At 37.2% G+C, this 22308-nt stretch overlaps 1 protein-coding gene and 1 non-coding gene across 2 annotated transcripts; one reads left to right on the top strand and one right to left on the bottom strand.

Moving 5' to 3' along the window:
* Positions 1–1021: 1021 nt before the first annotated feature.
* On the bottom strand, positions 1022–20689 carry LOC127683555 (T-cell activation Rho GTPase-activating protein-like). Its single transcript, XM_052180904.1, has 11 exons — positions 20533–20689; positions 18899–19077; positions 18346–18507; positions 16430–16539; positions 15311–15500; positions 14587–14845; positions 13389–13564; positions 9600–9758; positions 7766–7875; positions 6582–6771; positions 1022–1228 (listed from the first exon to the last, which is right to left on the bottom strand). Exons 1-11 carry the CDS (start codon positions 20687–20689, stop codon positions 1022–1024), a joined length of 1899 nt encoding a protein of 632 aa, XP_052036864.1.
* On the top strand, positions 10632–10740 carry LOC127683826 (U6 spliceosomal RNA). The gene has a single exon (XR_007977628.1). It is a non-coding gene; the product is annotated as a U6 spliceosomal RNA (small nuclear RNA).
* Positions 20690–22308: the final 1619 nt, after the last annotated feature.

Genomic DNA, 22308 nt, shown 5'->3' with positions numbered 1-22308 from the left:
ATTTCATCCTCTGTAATTATACATTTTGAGTGTTATTGGAGTTTTACCTGGAATCATCCATGACACATGATTCTAAGTACAACTCTGCAGGATTATTTTAATTATATTAGACTGTCCATACTTTTGACGAATTATTTAAATTAGACAATACAGGTGGAAAAACTCACATCAGAATTGAGCTGTACTATTCTTTCTGCATGGTTCTTGGAATGTAATAAAAGGAGAAAGCTCATGGGGCATTAGCATTCATTGTCGTCTGCTGGTTTAGGTAAGCACTTGACTAGCTGCAAGTGTCATCAGAACTGCCCTACACAGAGGCTCTGGGCCCTCTAACACCGTGAAAGATGGAAAGACACTTTTCTCATGTAAATAATATGCTGAGGTATCTTTTCACAGCAATAGGAAAAGACATGAAAAATAAGCATTGCTTAAATGTACAGGAGTGAGGCTGTCCTTATCGTATTCCTAATCCGTTGGTTCTTAGCCATTGCACTATTTTTTGGCTAGACTCTGGAAGAATTTTTTCAGAAAATCTCCAACTTCCATTAGATGAAAAGGAACTGATAGGTCATCCTGAGAGGATTTTTGAAGAAAATATAAAGTGATCCCACTGGGTCTGTAAAGTGGCCCCGGTTCCTTGTGTATGCCAGGCAGAGGAGAAGACTGAGAAATGCCATTCTTCATGGAGAATCCTGAATAAGGCACATTGACATCTAAGCAATCAAATTATGGAGTGACATCTATTATTACAAAATATGCATACTCTAGAACATAAAACAGAATGACTATAAGTAAAGATTATTATTTGTAATTAATACAATATGATAAAAGAGAGAAACAGAAGTACTGTTTATTAACAAGCTTTTCAGAGGTGTGAGTAAGTGGGAGGGACATGACACATTCAGAAGGAATGAGCTGGAACCTAGGAAGTGCTTACTTAAGGCTCAAGTCCACAATCTAAGAGAATCACCTCGGATGCCTCTATTGGTTGATAGTGGCATGTTATTTGGGGGTGGGATTCTCATTTCCAGACAGAAGCAGAAATCCAAAAAATTCCTTCAAATGCTGCTAAAACAGGTTTTAAAAAAAAGGTTTTTAGTGCAATAATCAAGAGAAATTCAATGTAGTCTTGGGGATTCAAGTATTCAGTCGCTGAGAAAAAGTTCTCCTTCCAGAACCTATTTGGCCAATCCACACTCTGCTTGTCACCCTCCTCCTGCAGTCGTTTCTGTAGAAAAGGTAACAGATAAGGAGGTTGTTCTGTTTTTATTGCAAAAGAAATGTTATTTTGATACAAATATTCTCAGGTAACAGATTCCTCTCAATTTAGATAAAATGTATTTTCCTGTAAATCAAACCAAGAAAAGTGAATAACATTCACACTCTGCACAGTGAATTATTTATGCTAACTCTATACCCACCCCAAAATGGGATTAATTTTTGACTTAGGGATGTCCTGGCCTCTTTATCATTCTTAATGTGTTCATTGTAGTGGATCCTGCATCATTTAATACTTACACAAATGCTAAGCATTTGATCAAATCAAACCAGCAGTATTGTTTCACAAAGCTATGTGGTTCATACACAGTGGCATTTTCTTCCAGAATGGTTGATTGATTTTAAATCATTGTTTCTAATTGATTCTTTAAAAAAGAATAATTTTATTATCCGAGATAGCTTACATGACACTTGAACCAGAGGGAAGAAAGGTAGAAATAATATACAATATTCTGGTAACCTTACAGGAACTAAAGTAGGAGTATATCTTTCATACATACATATGTATATATCTAAATATTCTTATGCATATAATTGTCTTATATGTCTATATATGAATTTATATGCATTTCAATTAACGTATTTTTTTAAAAACTCCCCTAACGTTTTCATATCATGATGTGCCCCAATGCTGCTGTGATGTTACAACTTTCTTAAATGGGAGAATGATTCATTCTTTCATTCATTTGATGAATATTTAAAACCTTCCATTACCTGTGAGATCTTCTGCCTAGGGAGAAGCAGATAGACTCTCTTCATCGTTTTGCTGGGGGTGTGTCTTTTCACTATGACAGCTGCCTCTATTGTCACCTCTGGGATTCCTCACTTTATTAGACTCAGGAACATCATTCAAGGAACCTAAATCTTTTTCTATGTCACTGCAACTCTTTGGAATCTCTCCATAAAACACAGTGGCATCTTCTCCAAATATTTCCAGAAAGCTCTCAATGAGAAGTTCTACAATAGAAATCTGTAACAACCCAAGGCAAAAGCAGGAAACTTTTTCATTTCATATAGTTTACAATCACGTGTGACATTAGACTTTTGAAATGAAGAAAATTTTGAAATCAAGAGTATGAGAAAACAGCAGTTACTATAAAAAGAGATGAACCATTGAAGTGACTAAATATATTTTAAGGGTGTATTTAAATATGTTTTCAGTGCAATCATTATAATAAAACATAAAAGTTCTCATTATCACTTTTGATTCATATTTTATGTTTAATATTTAAATGTAAATGTGTCTCTGTGTGTGTGTGTGTGTGTGTGTGTGTGTGTGTGTGTGTGTGTAGTCATATGCCCATGTGAGTGCTTATGACAGATAGAACAAGAAAAGGTGATCAGATTCCTGGACTGGGGTCTCAGGCTTTTGTAGACTGCCAGAATTGGATGATAGGGGACCAATTTAGTTCCCCTTCAAGAAGACGGGCTACATACATATCATCTCTGGCAAACTTTTATTGTTAACCTAAATTTTAATTTTCCTTGCAAACACACACATGCACACACACACACACACACACACACACACACACACACCTGTACTCACACACACACATGCACACACACACATGCACACACACACACACACATACATGTACACCCCTCCAGGTCTGTGGGAGGGAGGTATTTCTACAAAGGCTTAAATGAGATGTTAATGTGCCCACAATTCTACTTATGCATGTGCCAGACTGAATAAAAGGAGTAACTAATGCTGGGGACAGGCTTCCATCTCTTTCTGCTTCGTGAATGTTAATATGCTACTGCTACAGAAGCCTCTATCTGGGATAGAGATTCTAGATTATTTTGCATCTTCCTAAACTAGTTTGTTAAAGTTACATGCATATTGCAATGAATAAAGGAATTATTAGGAAGAAAACAAATTTCAGAGCTGATATGTGGCCAAGAGGAGCTGTGAATGAATTGAATTACTGACATTACAAGTATCTTCTTAATTCTTCGGGTTTTCAGTTTATGGAGATCAAGGGGAGGAGGATCTTTGTTGCAGAGGCTGGACTAAGCTGCTTCTCTTATCATTGACATCTCAATGCGTGTACTCTGTCCTTGACATCACTGAGTGGATCAAGTGCTCTGGTCTTCCTTGAGAAAGTCTTTGGTTGGAATTTAGGTTTTAAAACGCTATGGACCATTTCCAGCGTGCTATCTCTGCTCAAGGTTTGGTGTTCATAGAGTCCCAGCTTTCAACTTCCTGGATCAGTTGCCCTGACTGCCTGTAGCCATGTGTCTTTATTGTGGTCATGAAGGACAGGGATTAATCCAGATCATTAATATATAGATTTATTAAATCTATGTATCCCTTTGATCTATCTAGCTATATACATGTATACATGTATACACACATACACATATACACATATACATATATACGTATACATTATATATATATATATATATATATATTATATATATATATAAAGAGAGAGAGAGAGACAGAGAGACAGAGAGACAGAGAGACAGAGAGACAGACACAGAGAGAGGCTAAGAAATATATGAGGTACAAGTCAGTGAGCAACACTATTACATGGCTCCTGCTTCAGATCTTGCCCCCAGGTTCATGCCCTGCTTCAGGTTGGGCCCGCAGTATTGTACATGACTGCAGGTATAACATGAAATAAATTCTTTTCTCCAAAAGTTGCTTTTCATTAGTGTTTTTTCACAGTAAAAGTAGCAAACTAAAAAATGTGCTAAGTTTAATAACAGTGCTATTTTTTTAAAATTGTGATAGTGGGATTAAGTAAACTTAATACACTGTATTTCTACCCAGGATGCAACTGACTTTATATTTTCATAGTCTTTTAGAAGGTAGGGAATAAAAGATTCTCATGAAAATCACACTTGGTTATTGCCTTATTTCATATGCAAATATTTCAGGACTTTTTATAGTTGGTTTTCATTCATAAACATATAAATAATATGTTTGTATGTGAATAAAATTGTCCATAGTGAATGAATTGTTAAAACTGTGAGTAGTGAGAAAGCTGATATGATTGTTCAGAATAGACTAAACATGTAGCTTGATTCAGGTAGGAATTTTAGATTGCTAGTATATTGATATGTAACTATTTGAAAGAAGAGTGTGTGCACAGGCCCAGCTAAGTAGATTCCCAAGTGACTAAGGCATTCCCATGCCACACTGCCCCATTGTGTGTGACATTACATGAGTTCCCTTTCTCTGAACCTTGTCCTTGGAACTTAGTAGCTAAAATACACCTTTGCTGCCTCAAAATGCCTGACAAAATATTTGATAAGTTATTAAACTTTTGATTATTAGCTTTTTTGAATATTTTGGTGATATTCACAAAGACCCAGAAGACCCAGAGATCTTCCTCTAACTAGGCCCATTTTCTACATAAATTTGTACCCTTTCTTCTTTGAAACCTATTACAATCACTTTGTTAATTATGACTTTTCTCAGGAGATTTTTATCCTAGTTACTTAGTCTTTTAACCTTACAGTCTTAAGCTGTACTGAGAACTAAGCTTTCAGAGGTAAACCTTACTATGAAGTAAATGGATCATGCAACTGTAACCATGGAAGGAACATCAGATAACATCTTTCCCCTCTCTCTAATTTTGCTTTCTCCGTATGAGTCTGCTTGTTCTTATAGAAAATTTCAGCCACTTTGTAAAGTATTTCTCTAGCTCTAAATTAAGAAGCCATGTCAATAATAAATTAGAAATATCCACATGGCAAATTGGTATATGTTTTTATTGCTGACTCAGCTCTTAGGGCCATTGGCAGCTGTGACAGAAGATCCAGATTGGTTCCCAGCGTCTGTTCTGTGGATCACAATCATCACCAATTTCATGAGACTCAATTCCATGTTCTAGTGTCCATGAGCACATGAATGCAAATGACCAGAAATTTACATGTACACAACATAAAACTAATATTGAAGTAAAAATAAATATTTTATTCATGCTTTACACAAATTAAAATAAGCATTTTGGTGCTAAAATTATAGATAAAATGATGAAGAGCCACTACATAGACATATACACACACATAAATATAAATCTAAAGATTTATCTTGGCATCTATTGACACTAGATAAGGTTAGAATATACAAACTTTCATACAAGCAGAATATGATGTAATATGTTTCATTTTCCTAAGTAGATTCTTACAGGTATGCTGTCATAGAGTTGAAAGCCTGCCTAGCACTAGGAGCTTGGAGACAAGGAATTTTTCTGATTGAGACATAAACTATACACAGAATATATTATTTACGGAGCCTTGGTGCCCATATGGTCAACCCACACAGCAAGTGTGACTGAAGACAAGAGTATCTGGGAATAATGGCAACTTCCAAGATAGAGATTAAAAATTAAAATCACCTTGAGATATTTTGTCCATGTCTGTATCTCATTCAATGTTTTGATACTGTACCAGATATTACTTAGCTGAACTCTAACAATCATCTCTTTTATCATTTCTCATTCATGTCTAAGATTTATGCAAGTTGGAATCTCAAACCCAGTTAAGAAAAGAATAAGTCACTTACATCCAATTCATATTAACAAGCTCCCTTCCAAACCTCCCTGAAATGGGTCAGTGCCTCATCCCCTCCAGAGGACTGTACTGCAAGGGTGCCCTTTAACAGTAATGATCTCTCCTGGGCATATACCCAAAGGATTCCCCAGCATGTAATAAAGACACATGCTCCATTATGTTCATAGCAGCCTTATTTATAATAGGCAGAAGCTGGAAAGAACCCAGATGCCCCTCAAAGGAGGAATGGATACAGAAAATGTGGTATATTTACACAATGGAATGCTACTCAGCAATTAGAAACAATGAATTCACAAAATTTTTAGGAAAATGGTTTGATCTGCAAAATATCATCCTAAGTGAGGTAACCCAATCACAAAAGAATACACATGGAATGAAATCTCTGATAAGTGGATATTAATTAGCCCAGAAGTTCTGAATACCCAAGGCACAAATCGCATAACAAATGACTCCCATGAAGAAGTATGGAGAGGGTCCTGATCCTAGAAAGGATTGATCTAGCATTGGAGGGGAATATAAGGACAGAGAGAAAGGAGGGAGGTGATTGGAGAATGGGTGGAGAGAAAAAGGTTTATGGGACATATGGGGAGGAGGGAACTGGGAAAGGGGAAATCATTTGGAATGTAAACAAAGAATATAGAAAATAAAAATATTAACAAAAGAGAAAATATCTAATGGAAAAAAACAGTAATGATCTGTCAAAGGTATCCCCAGTTTCTGGATCACAATCAAGACTTTTCCCAAAGGCAGAAAAGAAGATGTCCACTTGCCTTTTTTGAGAGGTCATTCCCGAAAGCTGAGCTGGAAGGAGTAGGATTCCAAAGCATATTTGGAGCGATGAGAACTGATAAAGCATAGGCATCCATGTGATTAATGGACGAGCAGCCTTTAATCCTGTGTAGCACACTGAGAAGATGTCTCAAAAAGAGTACATTTGGTTCTGGCATCTGTATTAAAAGACTAAACAGAAAAGTGAGAATTTTATGTTTGTCTGTTTTACAGGTAATGATTCTATTAGATCTGGAATACAAACAAAAAGAAATGATAACGTTTTTGTAGGCAGCCTCATAGAGTCAAAATTCACAAGAAATCAAAAATATTACTACAATATTGCCTAAAATGTTTTCCATAAATCAATTCAGTGTACAGTATATTGTGACATTTTGAAAATTATGTATGTATGCATGTACATTGCATGTGCCTTGTGCCCAGAGAGCGCAGAGGAGTGTTCCAGGTCCGTGGAAATGGAGTATTGACATCTTGACATTTGCAGGCCACCATACGGATAGTGACAATAGATCCACAGTCATCCAGAAGAGCAGCCAGAGCTGCTAAACCCTGAACTCTCTCTCTAGTCACCATGGATACACATTTAACATAAATAATTTAATATAACACATTGTAGTAATCTACTAACATTCTACAATTGCTGGGCTAGGAGCACACTGATGAAACTAAGTCATGCACTTATGAAAACTGTTTTTACAAATAAGGCAAATATGCTGGTGTCCTGGCTAATCATGGGAGGCCAAAGTTCCTCTTTTTCCTAAGAAATCATTCTGTGGACTAGTGTAGACGACATAGAAATCAAAGCTGAACCTGACCTGGATGTCTCTAGCTTTTAATTTTTGAAAATTTTGAATTTGTCCCATGAAAGAATTTAGATTGTATTCCAGGATGGGCTGGACCTTACTGTCTGGCTGAGCCTGTCTTCCAAACCATGACAAATATAATGCTGAAACCTCCCTAGTGGTAGGACTAAAGGCATGAGTGAAGACACATGCCTAAAAAAGGCATCAGTTTATAAAGTAAGTTTACACGTGTGAGCAAAAGAAGCCTCTTGACACTGCTCATCATTTCAGTGAATAATCTTGTAAATAGAAGCTAATACCCACCCCAGAATGTATTACTCACGTTTTGTTTGCTGTTATCCAAGTGATTAATGTATTATTACCTTTGGATAGCAGAAATCTTTTGATCATGGGATTCTTGATCAGGGACATCAAGCCACTTTCCATACAGATTAGAACAAAGTAAACTTCCTTGGATATTCCTAATAAATTTCTTACATATAAAAAATGTAATTGTTAGTATACTTTGAAGAAATTACTGGAAATCATTTTTATTGAAGAATATCAGTTTAAATGTAATTTCTTATGATATTCCCTTTCTAACATCAACCAGAATCTCACTTCAAAGTTGACTTACCAAAGGACCCAGAAGATGTATATTTTCTCTCCAAGAACTGGACTCAAAGAAACAGAGTTCTGGACATAGTTGCAATAAAATGAACTTACTTTCAGTTCAAAAGGCCTTTACCTGGACATAAGCAGCTACTAACAACAAGCAAGGCCAGAGAATACATCACCCTGATTCTATCGTTCGTTGACTAGGTTTGAATTCCTAGTTGAGTAAAGTTCTAATATGCACATGCACCCTTGATCACAGATACAATAGAGAAGGACTGAGCCTCCTGATCTGAGCTCCCAGGGTTCCATGTGAAAAGCTCTCACAGTTCCACGTTCCCTTAACTCTATAAGAATTCAGCTCTTTACATTGTAAGCAGCACATTGTTTGATGGACAGCCAAATCCTTTTACTTTGCTCCTTCCAAACCTCATGTTTTATCACATGTGCTCAGAGATTTTAAAAGATACGCACATTGATATGTGTGAGGCATAGGTACACATGGTAGTATACACCTTGAATCTCAGAAATCAGAGCGATGCAATTCAGCCTTAAGTTAGAAGCTAGAATGGACTTGATAGATAGATAGATAGATAGATAGATAGATAGATAGATAGATAGATAGATCAGAAATGTGGGAAATGAGAAATGTGGGAAAATCCCAAGTGTTCTTATAATTTTAAGTGCTATGTGAGCATGGGGCTGCTTTGGTAGTCATTTATCTTCTCTTCTCTATAATGTGGTACTGGTCTTTGGCCAGTGAGAGTTAACCATACTTGGTAACTAAGGTCAAGAAGTATCAAGTGGTACCTCTAATATTCTTAAAGTTCTCTACTCTCAGACCACTAGATCTTCTCTTGATATCTGAGACCACTCCTCCAGAATCTACTGAGTAAACTCAGAAAATAGCAGTTTTTTTTTTAAAGAAGCTATTTTCATTTTACCCACTGTTTATGGTCAGTTCCAGTAATGTTCAATGTGGTACAGTAGTATTCATCAGCACATCAGACTAATTCTGGGAAATTAGATAGATAGATAGATTAGATAGATAGATAGATTAGATAGATAGATAGATAGATAGATAGATAGATAGATAGATAGGTAGGTAGATAATTAGAAACATGGGATTAAAAGAAACATCTGGGAGATGTGAAACTTGTTTTGGTAGAGAAAGAAAACAAGATCGGTTATGTATTAGATAGATGGCAACACCTAACTCTGTGAACCTACTACATGTCAGAGATGGACAAGCCATTTTGAACTGCTCTTATTTATGAAGAATATTTTTCTTTGCTAAGTATAATTTATGAAATGTGTTTTGCAAATCAGCTTTGCCACTACTATTACTTGTTTTGTTATTATGCCATACAGTGTGGTCAAAGATGGCAAACCAGAGTGCATTTGATATATAAAGATGTTAACTTCTCACAGCAGGTCTCGACTTTGCCTTTATGATGATTCACACAACCTGTCAGACTTTTATCTACTATGTCTCTTGTCCTTGGGCCATCATTGTCAGTTTATCTCAAGGAAGCAAATTACTTATTAATTGTAATTACTTATAATTTCTGCTGAGTGTGGGTGATGCTAAATCTTCTCTACCTTTAAGACAGATGCTACAACATAAACTGATTCCTCTCTCAAGTTTATTTCCTTTCCAGAATCAAGCTTTTCTTTTAAGGCGAAGTATGATTTATTAGCTAATGTTCTGAATATTCTCTCTGTGTCTGGTCCTTTCTCATCGATGATAGAAAGCATATCCTGTATGGGAGAAAGACAACAATCACTGCATATCTACCCTGAGCATTGGCAAACATGGGCACAGAGATTCAACTAGGAGGAATGAATGCAGGAGATTGAATTTTTTTAATATTCTAAATGTGTTTTCTATTGTAATCCAATTTTAAGCATTTGGGGAATTTTTGGTTGGTTGTTTCATTTAATTTTATTTTAATCTGTGTTATCTAGAAGCTTTTTCCTCATTAAATTTCCCTTCCTTCCTTCTTTTGTTCCTTCCTTCCTACTTTTATTTCATTTCATTTTTCAATGCTTCTTTAATTTCCTTGTTCTCTGAATTCTTATTTTCAACTTTCAGGGTCAAAGGTTACTGTGATAGTCAAGAACTCAAGATAATTTCCATTCCTTCTTCACTGTTTCACTATGTAAATATGATTACCATTCACAACCTTAATGAGAATAATTTTTTGATTTGCAAAGTTTGAATGATATAATTATGATTGCCAAAAATACTTGCTATAAAATCTTCAGGCTGTGGGCATTAATTATCAGGTATCTGATAGGATAAATATGTTTATATGCAGAAAAATTCCCTACACAGGGTGTAGTGCTGAAGTGTTTGCTGAATAGCTACTATATATTTTTAGTGGCAACTTAGGTTTTTAATTTAAAAAACTCAAACCATATTAGGTGGCCTTTACACATGTTCTATTCAGATGCAAGTTCTATCTAGAAGAGAGCAATGCTTATAGCTGATTCCTTGATAATTTAAAAGAAAGCACAATATATTTTGATTTATGAGATTTAATAATCTCAGAGGCAATGATATTACGGGAGACATCAAAATGAAATGGGGTCATGAAAGAAGCTAGAAACGGTTAGGATGAGAGAAACTGAGGGTGTTCACTTCAGCAGCCTATATTGTAAAATTAGAACAATATAGAGAAGATTAGCATGGCCCCTGCATAGGAATAACATGCAAATTCATAAAGCGTTGCATATTTTTATGTAGAGAAAAAGGAACACTTCTACATTGCTAGTAGGATTGCAAGCTGGTACAACCACTCTGGAAATCAATCTGGCATTTCCTCAGAAAACTGGACATTGTACTATGAGAGGACCCAGCTATACCACTTCTGAGCATATACCCAGAAGATTCTCCAATATGTAATAAGGACACATGCTCCACTATGTTCATAGCAACCTAATAATAAGCAGAAGCTGCAAAGAACCCAGATGTCCCTCAACAGAGGAATGGATACAGAAAATGTGATACATTTACACAATGGAACACTACTACTTAGCAATTAAAAACAATGACTTCATGAAATCCTTAGGCAAATGGGTGGAACTAGAAAAATATCATCCTGAGTGAGGTAACTCAATCACAAAAGAACACACATGGTCTGTTCTCACTGACAGGAGAGTATTACCCAAAGAGCATGGAATACCCACAATACAACTCATGGACCACATGAAGCTCAAGAGGAAGGAATACCGAAGAGTGGATGCTTCAGTCCTACTTAGAAGGGGGAACAAAATAATCAAGGGAAGTAGAGGGTGGGAGGGACTTGGGAGGAAGAGAGAGGGGGGAGGGGAAAGGAGGAGAAGAATCAAGCATTGGAGGAGATGGAGATGTACAGAGGGTCAGGAGATTGAACAGAGGTGTTTAGAAATGGGGGACTGGGAACTAGAGGTAGCAACTAGAAAGTCTCAGATGTCATGTCCAGTTTTCTGAGGAACTGCCAGACTGATTTCCAAAGTGACTGTACCATCTTGCAATCTCACTAGCAGTGGAGGAGTGTTCCTCTTTCTCCACATCCTCGCCAACACCTGCTGTCTCCTGAGTTTTTAACCTTAGCCATTCTGACTGGTGTGAGGTGAAATCTCAGGATTGTTTTTATTCACATTTCCCTAATGATTAATGATGTTGAACCTGTTCTTAAGGTGCTTCTCAGCCATCCGAAGTTCATCAGGTGAAAATTCTTTGTTTAGCTCTGTACCCCATTTTTAATAAGGTTATTTGGTTCTCTGGGGTCTAACTTCTTGAGTTCTTTGTATATAATGGATATTAGGCTTCCAGAGGACCCTGGTATACCACTCCTGGGGATATAACCAGAGGATTCCCTGGCATGCAATAAGGACACATGCTCCACTATGTTCATATCAGCCTTATTCATAATAGCCAGAAACTGGAAAGAACCCAGATGTTCCTCAATGGAGGAATGGATACAGAAAATGTGGTATATTTATACAATGGACTACTACTCAGCAATTAAAAACAATGAATTCATGAAATTCTTAGGCAAATGGTTGGAACTGGAAAATATCATCCTAAGTGAGGTAACCCAACCACAAAAGAATACACATGGAATGCAATCACTGATAAGTGGATATTAATTAGCCCAGAAGCTCTGAATTCTCAAGACACATTTAGCATATCATATGATTCCCAAGAAGAAGGAAGGAGAGGGCTCTGGTTCTGAAAAGACTTGATCCAGCATTGTAAGGGAGTACCAGGACAGAGAAATGTGAGGGGGGGGGGTGATTGGGAAATGGGCGGAGGGAAGAGGGCTTAAAAGACCAGTGGGGAGGGGGGAACCGGGAAAGGGGAAAGCATTTAGAATGTAAACAAAGAATATTTAAAAAAGAAAGAAAGAAAGAAAGAAAGAAAGAAAGAAAGAAAGAAAGAAAGAAAGAAAGAAAGAAAGAAAGAAAGAAAGAAAGTCTCAGATGCCAGGAAAGCAATAACCTCCTAGGACCCCACAGGGATGACTTTAGCTCAAATACTCCAACAAAGGGTTGGGGAGAACCTGTTGAGACCATATCAAGGTTAGGCATGGCACCCCAGTTGAAGGATGAGGCCATCCATCCATCTCCATAATTTTAACCCAGAATTGCTCCTGCCTAAAGGAAATACTGCGACAAAGTGTGGAGCAGAGATTGTAGGAAAGACCATCCAGAGACTTCCCCACCTGGGGATCCATCCACACCGACACTATTGCTGATGCCAAGAAGTGCTTGCTGACAGGATCCTGAAACAGCTGTTTCCTGAGAGGCTCTGCGAGACCCTGACCCATACAGATGGAGAGGCTCCAGCTACTGGACTGAGCATGGAGAAGACAATGGAGAAGTTAGGGAAAGGACTGACGAAGCTGAAGCTGAAGGGCCCTTATCTGGCATCGAAGGGAGGGGAGACCCTTGGTCCTGTGAAGGCTTGATGTCCCAGTGTTAGGGTGATGAGGTAGGAGTGTGTAGGTAGAGTAGCACACTCATAGAAGCAGGGTAAGGGGCAATGGGATAGGGGGCTTGCAAAAGGGAAGCCAGCAAAGGGAATTACATTTGAACCTTAAATAAAAAAAGAGAGGATCATATCCATAGACTAATTGCCTCCTAAAAGTGGTGGGTTTGGGTTGATGTTGAAATCAGTAAAGGATATGGCAATAATTTTTCATTTTGTTTTGTTTTCAACATTCTTGAAATACATGAATCAAACTTCAGTGGACTATTATTTCTTTAAGGCACTATTTTAAATGCCCTTATTGGTAGGATATCTAAACATTCTTTCACTTGGTAACAGAATTGAATGAGAAGACAGGATCCACAGAAGTTATATGGTGCATGAAAGCTATAGAAACCCAAAATTGTACTCACCAAAATTGGAGCAGGCAGATTACCATCCCTACAGAGACTGGTGAGAGACTTTCCAAGGAGCCGTCCATTGTTTGATACTTCTGGGGATGGGGTTATACACACATTGTCATGGCTGGTACTGGAGCCACAGGTAATAATTGGTTTTATAAAAGATCTTTTGACAGGTTTCTCAGAATCTATGAAATAAGGAAAATCCTTAGATGTGTTAGTTAGTTGAGCTCATCATATTTCATCTAATTGATTAACATTTATAATATTGAGTGATTGGTTAATGACCTTTTTTTAAAATTAAATGATTACTGTCCCTGAAATCCTGAACATAGGTAAAGCAAGAGGCCAGGTCTAATTCAGCTTCAGTTCTTCTAGTGCCATTCCTGTATAATGCTGTCTAAAATTCACTGCCCTGCATTTTGCAGTACTTGATATCTAGTTGCATATGGACCATATGTCTAGGTCTAATCAGTAAATTCTTGTGTATGTGTTCAAAGCTATGCATAACGATATTAGAATGAAGGAATTATATATTGTACAGTCCCTAGTCCCACTGTGTGATTTCTGACTGAAAAGCCATGGGCAACTCTAATCTAACAACTCTATCTGGACTTACTACCCATCTCGCCTGATAACCTTCAGCTTTTTCCACATGACAATGCCACATATTGTCATCTCTACCTCTTCCCTGTGAATGTACCATGCTATAGTTAGACTGTTAAAAGAGATAGACATGATGGTGCATGCCTTTTATCCCATCACTAAGAGGCACAGGCAGGCAGATCTCTGCAAATCCAAGGCCAGTCTCACTTACAAAGCAAGTTCCAAGACAGCCAGCATAGTTATAAAGAAATTATATCTTGAAAGACTAAAAAAATGATTATTTTTGCAAAACTGAGTTGTCATTTTGTTATAAAAATAAACACGGGGATCAAAAATATTAAAATAAGTGGCATTTTTCCACATACACTTAATTTTATTTGGCACTTTGGAGATTTACCTTTTATATATACTCAGGACCACTGGGAAGAGGGAATAAAAATTTACAGCCAGTTTCTAACAATAGAAGATCATCCGTAATGAAGAGGTGAGGGTATATTTCACAATGGTTTTAGTAAATGCCATATCTCTCCTTGTGGTAAATGGTGATTTGGGGTGCTGAGTGATTCTAACTTTTAAATTATGCCTGTAGAATATCATTACCTACCTATAGGCTCCTCATTGTGAAGAAGAGCAGCTGGTCTCATGGGCTCTGAATCGTTGCCTGTAGGGCATGTCCTCCCACTTCGAGAGTGGTTGTCTTGATATTCCTTGTCCTTCGTCTCGGCAACGCAAGCTATATTGTTTAGGGAACATGGCGCCTTCTCCACATCAGGACAAGACACTGAGCTCGCATAATAACATAAAACCATGTCTTCTCCAAATATTTTCAGACTGTTTTCGATGAGAAATTTTACAAGGGAAATCTGTGACAAAATGTGAAAAGCGCAAAGAGCCTCTGTCACTTTGTGTGGTTATAAACCCCACTTGATATATGAGGCTTGGAGGTTACAATTGTATGGTTCAAAATTCTGAAAAAGTCAGCTGTCATAAAATAGCAGAGTTTTCCATTAGAAATTTAAAAGACTATCTTGAGATCGGATATAAAAACTTCAACACAGCGCAGTACACTATAAGAGGATGCTTTCTAGTGTTTTCATTGTGATGGCTACTATATATTATCAATTTGACTAACTTTGGTTCCATACACATAGCTCACAATCCACTCAAATCTCACAAATTATTCTGTTTCTCCAGAAGAATATAACTCAAAGGCATATTTATTTAAAAAAAACAAGCAACAACAAAAACCAGTAACTCTCAAAAAATTGTTCTGTATTCCTGTCTCACTATGAAGACTTGGCCACTAGGCATAAAATATGTCTCATTACCTCCTTGGAGATATCAGTTGCTAATCCAGAGTTGCAGGAACTAGGCAGACATAGGATACATGGGGCCATGCAAACAGATAAACTGTGAGCTGTCATCTGATTAACTGAAGAATGTCTTTCTATGTTGTATAACATGGTGAAAAGTTTTTTCAAGAGAATGACATTTGGGTAGGGCAGCTGCTCTAAAAGACTAAACAGAGACAAGTTATTTTAAATATTTTAAAACAAGATTTTTTTTTTTTACTCAGGAAGTATTGAATTCGAAGAAAGGAAACAGAGTAAATGTCTATATCTTATTCATTGCCCTCTGAAAAAAAAATCAATGAAAGAAGAATTGTGCCCTGAACATATTGCTTGAAATGCTTCCCCAAAATCAATTTTAAAAAGGAAAAGTTTAGCTGGATATAACTTAATATAAACATGCCTGAACCACTTATGGCATTCTGTAATGTTTTCAACTAAGAGAACACTGCAAAGTAAGTTGTTCAAATTTAAAAGATTCATGTATTTTGGAGGTTCCAATTATGCAATGGTCAAGTTATTAGAAGCTAAAGCTTATCTGTTATGTGAGAGGTCAACTGAAGAATTTCATGTACATAAACACATTTCATTGAAAATTTACTCTTAATTAGACATGGTTTTCACTGTTAAATGCTATATAAAGTTGAAGTACACCACTGACAAATTGGATGTTCATTATATCCTATGGGGCAATATAAATTCACAGTGTGTACAATGTTAACATTTTTATATTAAGAATTTTAAGAGAAAAAAAGTGTCATGAGATATATTTATTTTTATTTTTATTTTTTTCTTTTTCTTTTTCAATAAAGCCTGGGTATTCTTGGCAGTTTAAGATGGCCCAGGTTGACCTCAAGTTATTGGTGATTATACCTCTAGTTCTCAATTGCTATGATTACAAGCATGAGCTATTGTAACTGCTGAAAGAAAGAAATCACACTTTTTTTTCCAAATGTCTTCGTGTTTATAAGCAATTGAAACCATTTGTTGTCAGTGGAAATTCTTTTTTAAATAACTCTAGGATATGTAATCTAATGTTTCTAAGCAAACATTATTCCTATTTTTGTGATGTTGTCCAAACAATTAGCTAATCACTACCTCTGCACTGCAGCTAGTTTCTCCTCTTCATTTCCTTGGTCAAGGACACCAAGCCACATATCATACAGTCTAGATGTCAGCACACTTCCTTGGATATTATGAAGAAACTCCTTGCATAGAAAAAATATGAATCACAAAAAATTCTGAAAATATTTCCTATTGTACAATTCATTTAAGTCCCAACTTCCTTCACAGTGTTCATCCTGTCCTCCAGTTAGAACCTTCTCTGACATGGAGGCCTACTAAAGGGACTTGCATTTTCTTCATCAAAATTCAAAAGCTAAGAGCAGATTCTGGATAGTGCTGGGAATGCAGGTAAATCTCCTCTGTTCCAAGTGATTTCATTAGACATCTGAACAAACTAACAGACATTGACGAGACCAATATCTCATTCAAATCCTACTTTCAAATGACATAAACATACTGTTGTAATTTCATTGGTAGCAAGGACTTCTTGTTTCTAGCCCAAATAGTTCTGAAGCAAGTGATCTAAACAGACAAACTTTTGCTCCTAAACAGTGGCCGAATGAGCCTGGGGTTTCTTTCTTGTAATGTGCTCTCTGAGAAAAAAAGCTTTTAGTAAAATCATGTGAGCGGTGGAGGAAATGAAATTCTTTTCTTTGTATAGTGACCATGAAATACATATCACCAAACTGGGTGTGCTACACTTTGTGATACCATAGGTAGTCATGCACCTGCAGTCTCAGAACTCAACCAGAAAAAAAACATGCAAATTTCAAGTTAGAGCCTAACTGGGGCAAGGGCATAACAGTTTTTATTAATTAAAACTTAATAGAACCTTCATGTTTATTCAGTCAAAACTAGGAAACAGATGTCAAATCACATATAATGGGGTCCAAAGAAACATTCTCTTTGTACTAATCCTACAGGTGTGTTTCAGGAAATGTCCTGAACTACTTTTACGGTAATACTTCAGTAATTACTTAATCCTGAAAACATTTGTAGAGCTGACCCACATGCCAGGCACTGGTTGAGTACCAATTATTCTCTTCTTATATCATTAATACAAATTTGATATAATCTACCTTGGCAGTTTGCATTGGTCAACATACTTTTTACAGATGTCTCTCAGTATTTGGAAACAGAGAGCACTGCAGCTGTGGCTGACTCAGTCAGGGGCTGAGGGATGTCATTAGCATCTTTGCTTGCTGACACTGAACATGTGTGTTTTTTTTTTTTTTTTTTTACAGCATGTTTATCTCTGAGATTGGATTCCTGGAGCAAAGTGTGCTGAGGAAAATGATTCTTGAGCCACTCCATAGACACAGCTCAATGGCAAGTTAGTTTTGATGATGCTACTTTGTTTATTAGTAGGTTATGCTAATATTTTGGAATGTGGTATGGTATTATTATGAAAAAAATTTAGAAAATTTAGAGTTTGTCAATATATGTGTTCTGATATAATCAAATCACTTTCAGATGTGTACATCACAGATGCAATTCCTGACTATTTTCTACAACTACAATATGTGTTACTTGGTCTGCTATAAATGGTTTCTGAACTGTTGGCAATTCTCGTGCCGTTAAAGTTTAATATAAATAACAGAAATACTGCATACCAGAAATGCTTAATTTCAGAGATATGTCTGCATTCATTAGAGTATTAATTTATTTTGGATCTCATCAATATGAATTCTTTATTGCAATATTTACCCTCCAAGCCATAACTATTTTTTTAGCTAATCATATTAATTTTCAGAACCCTAAATTAAAATGTGTATGGCATAGGGGTCTTTTAGGATAAAAGGAGAATCCTTTAATTTTGGAAATGTTTGGGAACTTTCAGCCTATCAGATTTTTCCTGCTGTCACTCAAGGGAAAACACAATGAAGGCAAAAACCTACTGCTCAGACTCCAAGGGCTCCTGAGGGTGGAGGACGCAAGGACTCCCATACCTTTAAGACAGATGCCACAACGAGCACACATTCCTTTTTCAGGTTCACCTTTTTCCCAGCATCCAGCTTTTCTTTCAGGGCTTGGCATGCTGATAGATTGGCTGATATCCTGAAGATACCCTCAGTGACAGGTCCTTTTTCATTGAGAAGGGAGAGCATATCCTAAGTGGAAGAAAGGGGAGCACCTGACACTGTATCCATAACAGAGTTGAGAACTCGACCAGCAGGATGCATGGGCAAGACCTGAGGTAGAGGACAAGGACCTCGAACTGGGTTGGGTGCCTAGGTCTTTTGTTTTAGTCATTCCTGTGATGTTAACCCTGAAACCTCAGGGATATTCATTAGTATGAGATTTCCCTCTAGAGAAAAGTGATAGTTTTAAAGTTAAGTTTTCCAATATATGGGTTGTGGTGAATAGCAACGTCTTATCTTCCTATTTTTAAGCCAGTGATTTGATACATGACTACCTCCCCTCCTGTTGATAGAAATGAACAGCAATATTTAAGAAGCAGGATTTTGTCTTCAGGATAGCCAGGGAAGAAACATGTGATACCAGAATTGCTTTAGGAAGATTTCCATCATCACAAACAACAGTGAGGTCATTTCCAAAGAGTTTTCCTCTCTTAGTTATTGGCAGGGATGGGGAAACTTGGTCCTGGTGGGGCACCAAGGCCCTGTGGAGTACTCGAGTTATGAAAGGCCGTCTTTTGTTAACTGTTTTCCTCTCTGCATCTAAAAAGAATTCAAGAGCATTACATGGATTAATGTTCTTTATACAAACTTTATCAAAGAATTCCAATTGTATAATATGTCTGTTAAAATTCATAGAAAAGTTAAAGCATAATTTTTAAAATAAATAAATCTCTCCATGTTTTAAAGTTGGTTAGTCATGCTGTAGCATGTGGGTATTTTTCTGGCCTAGACTCAACACTGGTGTTAATCTTTGAGAGCTGATCTGAGTGCTCTCCAGTGAGCACGCTCACAATCCAGAGCTGTTTAGCCCCACATTGCACCATGTAGTATTTGAGAACTTCTTGAACAGCTTATGTCAGTGGTCTTAGAGGTCGTAATTTTTTTTTCATAGCTGCTCTCTGCTAGGACCAAGCAGGGTTAAGCCATCCTCAGATGTCATAGTGCATGTCCTCAGATGTCATAGTGCATGTCCTCACACTGTGAAGCTTTCACACTGAGCTTTTAGAACCTTTGTCATACTTCTCTTATCACCAGCCTGTGCCTGTATCACCAACATACATGACGACATTTGTCAGCCAGCCTCTGGACCCTTGCCTGAATAGTTTTAATTTAAGCCTGAGATCAAAGTTTCCTTTGCTTTTCTAAGACTGTTTATAGAATATAGGACCACTATATATAGGATAGAATATATCATAAATAACTTATGACTAAATAGTCTTTGTCTGGTCAGAAAATACTGGTTGGCTGTCTAATACTGTTAGAGTAAGTGTGTGTGTGTGTGTGTGTGTGTGTGTGTGTGTGTGTGTGTGTGTGTATTTAAAGACAAGAATTTGAAAGCAATCAAGGGGAATACATGGAAATTTTCAGAGGAAGGTCAAAAATGGGTAAAATGATGAAAATATAATTAGAATAAAATAAAAAAAACTGAGGCTTCAGGACATAAATATTAGGTCCTTTGTGGTCCAGACTCCAAACACTGGTCTAAAGACACACATAAAATACAAGTGTTGTTTGTGTTGAAATGTGATTAGAGACTGGTCTCAAAGCTTAAGACCATTTCTACTCGAGCCCAGAACAGATACCCTGCAACGCCATATATACACTTGGTCTGTGTAGGTTTCTTTACAGATTTGTCTCAGTGCAGTCATTAAGTTATTTTCTGTTCCAATCATGAAAAAACACAATGGAGGAACACATGAGGATTCAGGTCTTAGAACCCATACTCTAATGGGACAAAGATATGTGCACACACGATTATGTGTGAATAGTGTCTTGGCATAGAGCTCATGGATCTCCTGAACCAATGAAATGTTCTCCCTAGGGACAAGTTGAGCTTTGTCATTAGAACGATTCCCTTTAGCCTGTGCTGGGGCATATTGTTTTGTTTATTATTTTCTATAGTGTCCTTCCCCCAAGCAAGAAAAGACATGGTGCTGGTATTTTATGCAGGCATAGGAATGAAAATGGGCCCCTGAAGGATAGTCAGTGCCTCACCGCTATGCTGAGAGCTTCTTGATTGGTCTCTGGGCTTCGGGATGAATTGCTCTTTTGCATCTAGGTTTAGATGTCCCCCAAACTGTCCTGGCAGGGTGGGAATATCTGTGCAGCTTCCTAATTCCTTTGGTCCAGAAGTATCTTGAAGGTAGCTCATTATGATTTGGTATGAGGAGAAAATATGCCCTATAAGGAGAAAATATGAATATTCATTGAAACTGATGGTAATGCGTAAGGCCAAACATGTCGGTGTGCTTGGACACATACTGTTGTGTTGCATTTTCTGCTTGCTTCAGTACAGAGAAGGCTGGACACCTTAGAGAATCAAGAGCCTCAGTGGAGAATCTGTGGTGAGACAAAGATGTTTAATCTGAGGAGTCCTAAAACTAAGAAATGTCAGTCTATTACCTTGTTTGAAGAACAAAGGCCCATCAATGCATTGAGTCCTGGGGACTTTGTGTTTGCCCCTTGTAGTTTTATGGCCTGCCACTCTCTGCTTTGGTATGAACAAGATTTTTACATTATGAGAATCTTATTTGGTGTACCTATCGCTACCTTAATCAATCTAAATCCCACCCGATAACTGAGATTTACAGTAAAAAGGAAAGATATTCATATGCTTTTGAAGTTCATTCTCTCTGAATAGCCATGTTATACACTAGCCTGCTCCCTTCAGGATCTTTCTTCTCATGATGTATGCAAGTCCACTTCTATTCCCAGTAGGACGACAGGGTTGTCGGGAGCAGTGGGATAGATTGGGTTCCCTTTCCTCCCACTGATGCTCCCCTGACAATGGCCAGGTTGTTGCTGCAGGATATTGAAAATACAGATTTCTTCCTGGATGAACAGCACTGACTATAGAATACAACAACAGCTACAAAACTGAAATTAATATCCAGATGTTTGATTTGCTCTCTGATGATTTAAATTATTTCTTCTGCAAAGGATTCTTAAAGACTGTGCTGTGGCATGGATACACTTTTCCAGGACATATGAAACCTTGCCCTTACCTGATGGGATTCAGCTCTCATGTGGCTTTTCCTTCAGACATGGATAAAAGGGCTATGGTAAAATCCAAACAAGAGTTGAAGAATTCCCAAAGCTTGCTTCCCATCAATAAGGAAAAATCTAGGTGGGAGGACATGGCCAGTGGGTTGAAATATACATTCCAGTTGACAAATGTGCAATCAAGAGGTTAAATTCTTGGGATTTCTGAAGTATCCATGCTGCACAATACTATTCCAAATTTTAACATTAAAATCCTATCAAGTTGACACATTTCACTAAATAAATTTATTTCAGAATGTGGCTAACCCCCTCCCATATTCTTGTGCATGACTGTCTCCCCAGCATTCATTAGATTGTGACAAGGAGGGAGGATCCAAAGAACCTTAGTTTCTTCCCCTCAAGAGCAATACCCTATGTCATAAAAAAAGAAAAATTATCAAATATGTGGGATGATGCTGTTCTTTCCTATGCCTTTGGTAGAAAACAATGTACTAAAACTCTGAAGATAAACACTGTAGAAAATATAGTGGTGGAGTTTCTGTTTATTTTTAATAACCAAGAGAGTACCCACTGATTCTCTTTTAGATATATGAGTAGGGTTGAACAATACAGTGTCCTTTTATTTCCCATAGGTATCTTGACTGTCCCTTGTCTGAGGATCTCTAAATGTTTCAGAGTTGAACTTTTCAGTGGCTTTTAAAAGGCCAGCATGGCTGAGTGCTCTTGGTATTCTAAGTTTTCTTGTCCAGATTCTTCTGATAAATCTTC

Source organism: Apodemus sylvaticus, chromosome 4 (assembly GCF_947179515.1).
Source record: "Apodemus sylvaticus chromosome 4, mApoSyl1.1, whole genome shotgun sequence".
Taxonomy (NCBI): Eukaryota; Metazoa; Chordata; class Mammalia; order Rodentia; family Muridae; genus Apodemus; species Apodemus sylvaticus.
The sequence above is the reverse complement of the archived record's forward strand: the minus strand, read 5'-3'. Positions and strand labels throughout refer to the sequence as shown.

Excerpts from the sequence above, each read along its gene's own strand:
- LOC127683555 (XM_052180904.1), bottom strand. The coding sequence starts at position 20,689 with ATGAGCTACCTTCAAGATACTTCTGGACCAAAGGAATTAGGAAGCTGC. Across the intron at positions 16,540-18,345 it reads TTGTGGCATCTGTCTTAAAG|GAGTTTCTTCATAATATCCA; the intron begins GTATGGGAGTCC and ends TTTCTATGCAAG. Across the intron at positions 9,759-13,388 it reads ATCTGCCTGCTCCAATTTTG|GATATGCTTTCTATCATCGA; the intron begins GTGAGTACAATT and ends TCTCCCATACAG.